At 37.3% G+C, this 10,867-nt stretch overlaps 1 protein-coding gene and 1 long non-coding RNA gene across 2 annotated transcripts; one reads left to right on the top strand and one right to left on the bottom strand.

Moving 5' to 3' along the window:
* Positions 1–7,780, bottom strand: LOC116423047. Its single transcript, XR_004233535.1, has 3 exons — positions 7,725–7,780; positions 6,992–7,225; positions 1–189 (listed from the first exon to the last, which is right to left on the bottom strand). It is a non-coding gene; the product is annotated as an uncharacterized LOC116423047 (long non-coding RNA).
* A 573-nt stretch (positions 7,781–8,353) lies between these two features.
* On the top strand, positions 8,354–9,855 carry LOC116422684. Its single transcript, XM_031961719.1, has 2 exons — positions 8,354–9,095; positions 9,362–9,855. Exons 1-2 carry the CDS (start codon positions 8,354–8,356, stop codon positions 9,853–9,855), a joined length of 1,236 nt encoding a protein of 411 aa, XP_031817579.1.
* Positions 9,856–10,867: the final 1,012 nt, after the last annotated feature.

Raw genomic sequence — 10,867 nt, 5'->3', positions numbered from 1 at the left:
GAATGAGGATGATTCTCGCCTACTCACCTTTACATTCAGAGATGCTTCTTGAATGGAGGTATTCAGTGGAACTACCAGCAGGGCAAAGTTTACACTCTACTTTTCCCTCTTCATCTTGATAGGATCCGATCCAGCAGCTTTCACAGACATTATGTTCCAGAGAATAATAGGTCCCCAAAGGGCAATTAACTGTAGACAGACAAAGCAGAACAAATGAAGATTAATTGGAGAATTCAGTGAATTGCAACAATGGAATGTAAGTTGAGTCTTTTCATCCCAGGAATAAAAATGTGGTCGAAAAAAATTTCAGGCACTATTGTTTGGGGAAGACATTTTTAATTGTTGGCCATTTTCTTAACAGCCTGACCTTATCTACTCCTAGAAATAGTAGTGCTTATCTATCTGCAATTGCTATGCTATGCTATACAAAGTTCAATACTCAAAATATGGGTGTCCAGGAATGTCCTACATAAAAGGATGACCTAAATGTTAGGGAACACCAAACTGTCCTATCAAATGCACAATAAGTAGGATACTTATCCCATTCTATAGGTAAGGGGAAAACAATGATTACTTAGGTCAATTTAAATTTCAATATCCTCTCCTGCCCAAAAAATGTGTCTTCAGCTATTTATTAAACCTTTCCTTACGTAATAAGAAACTGAAGACAATTTTCTGAAGATTAATGCTAGTGTATTTTTATTCTAGGCAGTTAGGTGCCCAGATCTGGGTCTGGATTTAGGAAGACCTAAATTCAAATATGGCATGTGTGACCCTGGGCAAAAGTCAATTAACCTTGTTTGCCTCAGTTTCCTTGTCTGTAAAATGAGTTGGAGGAGGAAATAACAAACCATTCCAGTATCTTTGCCAAGAGAACCCCAAATGGAGTTGGGAAGAATTGAGCATGACTAAAACAACTCCATTCTGGTGACTGACATAAGATCAAAGGTAGTGAGTGGGTTCAATTTGATACATTCCTAAGGCTTGATTAATTTGGAAAAGCTGATTTATCCCTCCCCTTTGAGGAGATTATTTCCATCGCCAGATGCTTCTGCTGTTCCCAGACTCAACTCCTTTCCCCTCTCATCCAGCCCCCCCCCCCCCCCCACCCCAATCAGTTGCCCTGGGGAAAGTGGTTCAATTTTGGATTCTTTTTTCTCTTTTCCTCCCTCCTACTTTAAGGCTTTGGATCTAGGGAAGCCCAAGAGGAATGAGATCAAAGTGAGCTGACTCACAAGACTATCTGAAGGAAGTTAGAATTAAAATCTCCTTGGGATGTTTAAGATCCAGAACTCAGACCCTTAAGATCATTGCCAAGGTTACCCTGACCTTAATCCAAAGACTGTATAGGATATGTAAGGGAATCTGACAAAGCTCTGGAAGACAAAGGTTCAAACATCTTTTTGACTGTTGAACTTGCCAACTGATTTTAAAGTTTAAACTTAATGACTATTAGCAAAACCAAACAAATTTGAACAAAACAAAATGATAATGCATAAAAGCATTATAATTTGCATATGAACTAACAAAAGCATTTTGTTTGCTTCCACATCCTTGTCTGATTTTTTCCCCCTCTAGATATGTTTTGAGATTCTCCAAACATTGTTATGACTATTGCCACTTCTTTACCCAGTTATAGTTTATATGTATGGTATTCTGATTATGTTTTTTCACTTTGCCTCACTTCATATTGATGGCTGGGGAATAAAATTCCAGGTCGAGGCAAATTAAATTCTTTAGAAGATGGCTCTTTTTTCTTTTCTCCCCTCATTCCTTGACTGCAGCAAGAAATGAGTTAATGGGAGAAACTGAAGCCATTTAAGAATTTGGTGAACACCTTTAGGAAAGAAGTCTGTCTTTCCTGTCTGTGCTTTTCTCAAGCTCTCTAGACTAGTACCCTGTGTCCCTCCCCCATTCCTTGAGACACTTTGGCTCAGGGAGCCCGGGGGCTATAGAATATGCATACTGTCTAGAGTTAAGTGAGGAGCTATTGAAGTGGAGATCACACCCACTCCTACTACACCACACCCACTCCTAGCACACTTCTCCGCTACCTTGCCCTTAATGATGGTGGTCCTCTGAGGAGGTTTCCACTGAGGCAAGCCCACCACATCACCCTTCTATAATGGGGGGCGGCTCAAAGTCTCGAGCTAATTTGAGCTTGCTGGCAGACTCCGGGAGTCTTGGGGAAATTAGTTGTCTACGAGACGTCATAGGGACGAAATCCTGGTTTTTCTTTGGCAAACGGCCTTCTAGGAGGCCCTTTGTGACACCTTCTAGAGACGTCTATGAAGGTTACGTTATAGAATGGGAAAGTCTTCGGGTTTGCAATGAATTGGCTTCCCTCCCTCATCCCTGGAAATTTTAAGCTGTCTCAATGGACTGGGCTTGAGAAAAATGCCGTAATCTCAACACCTGAATTCTGAATAGATTAGCTGAATTCCAATCTCTCTACAGACAAGTCCATCCTTTAAAGTGCTTTTCTTTCTAATCCTGGGACTGATTAACACTTGTGCCCTCAGGCAAAAGCAGCTAGCCAAAACACACCCAGCACACTTGTCTCTTTTAAAGCTGAAAAACTGAACCTAATGAAATCTAGGACCCACCCACCACCTCAACTTTTTCGGGGTCCAAAACTCATGTTTCTTCCACTCTGCTGCTAAAACCTGTTTCTTGGTTTCCCTTTACCTCCAACCTGAGACTCTCAGCTCTTTTCTTCTCAGGGCAACTTCTGCCTCATTGGAGCAGAAGCGCCTTTTAATACAAATCTCTCCCAGATTTAGGCCTGTAGGTGTCCTGGAAACTGTCCGAGGAGACCCCAGTCTCTGTCCTGAGTTCGAGCAGGAGGAACACTGGAGAAACTGCGTCACACCACAGGGGCTGAATTGGTCCCCGGCGTCCTGCTCCCCGGTAGGGAATTGGGATCTGGTCCTGTTTCCCCTTTTTATCCTAGGATAATCCCAACACCTCAGGGGCTGGTAAGCTGGGTTGGCAGTGCTGAGATACTTCTAACACTCCCTCTGACCCCTTCTACCCCTACCCCATAAGAGTGGGGAAAGTGGGGGGAAGGCTCAAGGTCTTTGCTTATTAAGGAACCAACTCTTTTTAAAGAAAGGCAGCACAGTTAAAAGATTTCTAAGAGCTTAAATTGCATTCTTATCTTGACTAGAGATATAGGCCTCTTGCCTACTCTGACTTCTTAGTCCACACCCTTTAATATCAACCCCAGGAGAAATTAGCTTTCCTGGAAATTAAGAAAGAAAGGGCTAAACTCTAGGCTACCTAACACTTTTTACTATAGACAAATAATCTTTTGCTCCCAGCATTTTCTCCTACTTCTCCTTGTTAGATGGGTTCTTACAGGCAGCCTGATGCATTTCCTGCTGCATCTCCATCCTGGATGACACCCCGGTTTTAACCTGCTCCCGAGATCTGGGCTTCAATCTTTGGACTCGCAACTGCCCTTCAGCCTGGAGAACATGGGATAACTGACTGGGAACAACTGACCGGGACAAACACCCCTTAAATGCTCATAAATGCTTATAAATGCTATAAATGCTTATATTATGTTTACAGACCATAGTTAATTCAACCAATACCCAATCAGTAGTCTAGATAAAGCATATTTTGCTTCCAATTTAAAAAAATTTTTCTCTGATTTTTTTCTATTGCTGTCAATAGTATATTTAAGGCAGTAAAATGACTTAAGGATATGCACACTTTTTTTTTAACAACAGTTTATATTATCTTATTTTTCAAATTTGCTGCTTCAATTCAACAGTAAAATAATGTTTTTTTTCCAAACTTGCCAACACTAAATTTTATCAATTTTACTAAATAGTTGATAAATTAATATGAATAATAAGGGATCTCATAGTCATTTTAAGTTGTACTTATCTGCTTGTTAAAGAGTTTGAATAGCTTTTCCAAGGAATTATTGATAATTTATACTTCTTTCTTGTATTGCCTACTCATATCTTTTGACTACCAATTCACTGAAGAATTAAATTCTAATATTACAAATTTGAACCAATTCTTTATTGATAAGAATAACAGGAATATCCCGTTACATTCCTGTTACATATTTTATTAAATTTTTATCAGATTTTCCTAAGGAAAAGATTTTTATAATCCATTTCTTTCCCTTTTACTTTGTATGGATTATTTTTGCTTATGCAAATCATAAATTCCCATAACATACCCAGATACACCTACTGTATCTAGTTTATTTGTTTAAATATAACAATTTTCTTTCTCTTTATAATTGTGCAGAATAACTCTCATTCTATTTTTTCTTAGATTTTTATGATGTACTTTTTCCTTTTTAAGATCATTGACCACCCACTTATAATATGTTATATGATATAAGTTATAAATTTAATTCTATTCTCAATTATACTATGAAATTTTTTCAACATCAACAATCATATAATGATTTCTAATTTTCCTATTATGAGAGTACAAATGGAAGAAGGATGCAATATTTTATAGGGAGGTCCTCCTTTTAGTGGATAGCAACTGTCCCAAGATCATTAAGGACCAGAATATTAAAGGACTTTCTCAATGAGATTCATGGCCAAAGAGATTGGCTGCACAAAATACAGGGAAAACCAAGTTGTTGCTCAGGTTGTGATTAGAAATTATACTGGTTATTATATCTGCTGCTAGATATATTACTCCATCCCAATCAGAGTTGAGAAGTTATTTTTAGGAAATTGCAAATTGTTTTTATTGACTCCAAGCTTCCCATAATAGTTAAAGGCCCATTTTTTAATATAAACATTTTACTGGTGGTGCTGTATGCCAGTGAGTTCTGGAATGCTGTTATTTCTAAAAAACTAAAGATGAGCATTTACATGAATGATGATGGGACACAGAAAGGCACATGGTTAGTGTGGATAGGCTGCAATATATAATCAATGATGATCCCTGATGAAGAACATGAATTAAGTCATCAAGGACTTTTATGTTAGAAATATGGGATGATCATTTGGCAAGTGTGAGGGATGACAGAGAGACAAACAGAGTGCTCAATTGGTACTCTTATGATATCAAAAGTGGCAGTTCCCTACTAGTTTGGAACATCTCATGTTTTGAAATTTTGAAACAACATGAACAAGAGTCACACAAGATGGGAAAGCTTGTAGGGTCAGAAATCTACTTCATTGGAAGAAACTCTAATTGATACAACTGTAGGGACAGGGAATTTGCCTATATACATCTTTGAGATGAACATAGAAACACCAGGTACAATGTTTCTAGTGAGATGGAGAACCACTGAGGCTTAACACTGTGAAGTAAGAACCTGGGACTTCACATTTGTCCTCCACATGTCTAACCTAAGGACCCTTGGTCTTTGCTGCTCTTCCTTTATGTATTCTCTCCCCTAATTAGAATGTGAAAACTTTGGGAGAATAATCTAATTTTATCTCTACCTAATACAGAACACTTACTGAGATTTTTTTAAAAAATTAATTTATTCAAGTTATTTAAATTTCAATGTAAATTTTAAAAAGAATGCTTATAGTGTCTAAAAAATTGATTTGTGAATTTGTGAATCAAGTTCTGTATTTATGAAGTGTGTCAGATTTGAACATTTTCTGCCATTTCATCTTTTTTGTACAATAATATAGTGAAATTCAAATAAACTTTTTTTCCCCCTTCATGGGTTGTTTTTTCCTTATCTACTTTTAGAATTATCTCATCATTGTGGTCTTAAATAATAGAAATAAAGTTTCTGAGTAAGATTATTTGTGGTTCTTTTTGATAAAATTCTACAAATTTGGCCAATTTCTAGTACTTCTGAGAATTATTTCTTTCTGTGTGATTCTCTGAAATTCTTTTGTTTTTCTTTGTTTTGGGGAAAGCCTGACATTCTAAAACCTTTCTTTAATTACCCCTTCAGTTCCACAATTTTCTCATTGAAAAGCTTCTGGAATTATTTTTCTGTCTCTGTTCCTTTCACTATTATAGCCTTCAAAGTAAAGTAATTCAATGAATCAATTGTCATGTTGATATTCTTTCTCTCTCTATTTTTCTCTCTCTCTCTCTCAGCTGTTTAAATTTATTAGCAATTTATCCTTAAATGTATTTGTATGTAATTTTCTTTTTTCATTTCTAATTCCTTCAGCATTACTATGACCCACTTGAAATTTTATCTTGAGAAATTTCTAGCTTTGTCCTGATACTACTTTTGATGTTCATTTTAACTCTGGAATATTTTTTCTTCTGCTTCTCTTACTCTGCACTTCTCCACTCCCAAACCCCAGTCTTCTATAATTTCTCTGTTTTTCTCAATCCTTGGAGTGAGTTTTAAATCTCCTTTTGAAGATTTGGGTCATTCTGAGTTTTTTTTTTTAATGTTCTATTACATGTTTCGGGAGAGGGAGGTATTTTCTGTGGCTTCACATGACCTCTAAGCCTAATAGATAATTGATTTTTAAGAATCTATAGTAGATTACATAGCATGGAGGTTTCACAAGTTGGTTAAAACATAATGTGTTTTCAGAATATACACAGAATTCAAGACAACAGGCATGTCTGGACAGGGTGATATAAGAGATTATCTACAAATTATGGCTGCTGTGTGAAATAGGCTGCAATACACACATAGTTCTGTTTTGGAATAGCTGCTGAAAGTTGTAGGATCTAAGAATGATAAACATGATTTGATTTTGTATCCCTAAGTGTATATTAATAAGAAAAATAGTTTCCTTAGTCTGATTCTCTGTGAAACAATGGAAAGAACAGTTTGATTCACCGGTCTCAATTCTTATTCTATTACTAATTCCTTCTTAGTTTCGGCTGAAATCACTTCCTCTTTCTGGGTCTCAGTATCTTCATCTGTCTAATGATAGAAGTTAGACTAGATGGAAAGAAGGATCTTTCAATTCTAATTCCTATGGTCCAAGAATAGTCACAAACCCTGTTGTGACAATGGAAAAGCAAAAAAATTTTACTAGCTGGTTTACCTGAAATGAAAACATCTTACCACACATTCGTCCTCTTAGCACCGAGCCTGGTCTGCAAAAGAGAAATGCCTTTTCTGTTTCCAATGAATTGCTGTCAGCTATCACCATTTCTGATGCAAGTTGAAAAGCATACATGGGTTCCTTATTGAGAGTCCTTTTGAGTCGGTTGGTGATTGTCTCTAATGTCTTCAAGAGTCGTTGCTGGTTTTCCAATTCAAGAGTATCATTTCTCTGATCAGGCAGAGGTACACTTGCTGAGATAAGGAATAAAAAATAAACAAGTATACCTGGTATTTTGTAAAGCTGTAGCAATAGGTCCTCACTACAAATAAGACCCTTTTAAAAATACCAAGGGAATTTTAACATGAGCAAAAAAAAAAAAAATGCCACATACAAGTGTAACAGTCTAAAAATGACTCATCATTTCTTTGCATACTTAGACAAAATTTCCGTAAATTTATATGGGATTCTCTTACTAAAATACAAAAAACTATACTTTAATTTTTTCATTTTTAAAATGTATTTAGGCTTATTATCAGTCAAGCTGAAACAAAAGCATTTTATATATATTTAGCAGTAAAAGATATTGAAAGTGGAATTCAAGTAGCAAAATTCTCAGTAATTCCACTTTCATTTAATGTTTTTTTTTTTTTTTTCTTACTAGATACTAAATGAAATGACAAGTAAAAGAAATGAAAATGTAGAAACTTAAGAAAATAATGTTCAGTTTTAAAAAGAATTTCTTTTTATTACCTGTAATGTTAAATATTAATTTAATTTTATGGTCAGATATTGAGGTGCTAAGTTTTCATGCCTTTTGATCCGAGAAGATTGAGTTTTACCAGTCCTCCACAGGCTTTTGAGGCTGCTCTTGAATGATATCCAGCAAGAAATCTTCATAAGAATAATCCACTTTGTTATCTACACCCCAACCACCAGGTCCTAGCCAGTTGATACAAAGAAAACATACAAACAATTAATAGATGCTCTGTTAGATACAAAAGGAAAAGCATTACATTTGTAATTAGGAAACCCTCTCCTCTTGGTTTTCCCCATACATACTATGTTATTTATCTTGGACAATTCATTTGGTACTCAGATTTAAAATTCCTTTTTTTGCTATGGGCAGTGAGATGACGATTCCAGACACAGAGTTGGAAAGGGACTGGTCAATACTCGCAAAACTTAAAGCAATTCATAATTGATACTTCAAAATTGATTTTTCCATTTCACCAGGACATTTTCCTTATAATTTTGTTCAAAGTTGCACATGACGCTTGTACATAGTACACATGACTCCTTTCTCTAATGAAAATCAATTTCCTTCTTCATATTTTTCAGTCAAAACCTTTAGGAAAAGGCACTTTCTCAACCTGGCAGAGATGTTTCACTATTTCAAAAGACAAACTGTAGAAAGAAGTGACAAAGTTGTGGAAGAGGGAGAAAGGAAAGACCTGCAGAAAGAGAAGGAATCGGGAAACCTCTCTGGAGACGATCAAGACATCTCCTCAGGCTCCATGTTGGCCATAGATGCCACCATGGTAGTTAGTAGTGATCCAGAGAAGAATGGGAGTGAAGAGAGCTCTGAGGAAGATTTCATCTTGGCACCTGAATTTGTCCTGGGACATTTGGAACACTTGGAAGAAGCCCTGACATGTCCTGAAGTCCCAACTGCCTACATGACTTATGCCAGTGACTACAACAGCCGTGATGACAGTAAAGGTGACCATTCTATGCCTCCCCAGAAACAACTGCAGAAAGAAAATGAATCAGCACAGCTATCTGAAGACAATCGAGACATCTCCTCAGGCTCCATGTTGGCCATAGATGCCGCAATGGTAGTTAGTAGCGATCCAGAGAAGAATGGAAGTGAAGAGAGCTCCGAGGAAGAATTCATCTTGGCACCCGAGTTTGTCCCGGGACATTTGGAATATTTGGAAGATGCCTTGATGTGTCCTGACCTCCCAACTGTCTACCACACGTATGCCAGTGACTACAGCAGCAGTGATGACAGTGAAGGTGACCATTCTAATGATGGCTACAAGAACCACGGCAGCAGCAGTGATCAAAGTGACAATCACTGCCATGAGGCTGACGGCAGTGATGTCTGCAACAATGACAATGGTGAGTAAGGAGAGAGGGTGCTGAGAAGGACTTTGGGAGGGCTCAAAATGTTGACAATGTGCTCCCATGGGAGCAAAATGAGTGAGACATTGAATCTCATAAGGAGCATCAAAAGGATTAGTTTGGAAACCATTCCAAAGTATTGACATTTTCCTCTCTTTCAAATATGTTTTTCCCTACATAATTTTGTTCACTTGTTGAGAACACTTGAGTGTATCCTCTCCTGACATAATCGATCCTCCATGTTCCATTTTTCTCTTTCACAGTCATCCTTCAGAAACAAGAAATGGACCCTGGTGACTTGCATCTTCACATCCTCCAGAGTAAGGTAGAATACAACTACACAAAGGTGGTTGAAGGAAATGGAAAATCTGTAGAAAGGAAAGAGGAGCAGGAAGAAGAGCACAAAGAGTCCAAAGCAAGAAGTCGATGGAAAGATCGGGAAGATTCACCCTCAGGCTTCACTTTGGTTGATGGCATCTCCATGTCTACTTTAAGAGACCCAGAAATAGGTGCTACAAATGAACAGAGTTTTAATGAAGACATCTTTGACGTTCATGATAATCTTCTCTTAATTCCCAATCCGGCTCTTGAACAGAGTTTTAATGAAGACATCTTTGACGTTCATGATAATCTTCTCTTAATTCCCAGTCCGGCTCTTGTTGAAAGAGTGAAACCTGAGCCCTATATGCCAGATGCTGTCCATGTTTTTGCTTTCCTTGCTTTCCCTGTTTTCATAGAGTTTGGAAATGGCTGGTGACAATTTTCAATGTGAGCAAGAAAGCGCAGGTAGCCAATGGGCACTCAGATTCTAGAAACCTACCAGTGATTTTAGTGATGCTATCAAGGAGTTGATGGTGACAACTATTTGCACATTGATTTCTGGGGTTTTCCTTGAATTCTCTTCCCCTTTTTATTTTCTTTTTCCCAAGTGGCTAGCTGGGAAGAAGCCAGGTCTTGACACTAGGGAAGCCAGCTTCTCCCTTTTTGAGGTCACTTTTAAGAGGACTATAACTACATGTTCAGACCCACCTCCAAACAATAATAGTAAATGTAACAATTACACAGAAAAACTCATTCTCAATGAATGCCAATTTGAAGATACAGGAGGTTACTAAGTTTTGCTGACATTTCCCTTTCATCCTTTTTGTAACAAGTCATTTTTAATTTGAAATGCTTGTCTGGGAGGGGATGCTGGAAGAATTCTGGTGACGGAGAAAAACATTTCAATAAAATCTATTTTTGCACACTATCTTTGTATGTGGTTACTGCTTCAGTGTTTTCTATGTGTTTCTGACAGTATTCGAAATAGGTATGGTCAGTCTGTATCAATTTGGAAGTTATTCCAAAGTATTGATACTATATTAACATTCATTTGTACATATGGCTTTACTTACATAATTTTGATCCCTTGTTGAGACCAGTTCACCATCCTCCCATGGAGAATGTGAAATAGGATTAGGAGTCAAGGAAAGATTATCCTGAAGCAGAGTTGATAAGGTTTGATTAACCCAATTTAGATCTGTCAGTATTACACTCTGGGGGTTGCTGCCACTTCACTGAGACTGAGAAAGCATTCTACAGGATGTGAGACATTTGCCAGTTCTGTGATCCTGGGACATTCCCATAACTGTTCTCTCGTAGTGACATCTACCTCAATGTTTTTGTTTGTTTTTCAGATCAAATAAATTAATACTGTTCATCATACTGAACCATGCTAAATTAGATAATTATTGTCTCTATCAACTCTAATGAGTTAACACTTTGTAAGG

The sequence above is a fragment of the Sarcophilus harrisii genome, chromosome 3, assembly GCF_902635505.1.
Source record: "Sarcophilus harrisii chromosome 3, mSarHar1.11, whole genome shotgun sequence".
Classification (NCBI taxonomy): domain Eukaryota; kingdom Metazoa; phylum Chordata; class Mammalia; order Dasyuromorphia; family Dasyuridae; genus Sarcophilus; species Sarcophilus harrisii.
The sequence above is the reverse complement of the archived record's forward strand: the minus strand, read 5'-3'. Positions and strand labels throughout refer to the sequence as shown.

Coding starts and splice junctions, on each gene's coding strand:
- LOC116422684 (XM_031961719.1), top strand. CDS start 8,354: ATGTTTCACTATTTCAAAAGACAAACTGTAGAAAGAAGTGACAAAGTT. Junction 9,096..9,361: donor TGTCTGCAACAATGACAATG/GTGAGTAAGGAG, acceptor TCTCTTTCACAG/TCATCCTTCAGAAACAAGAA.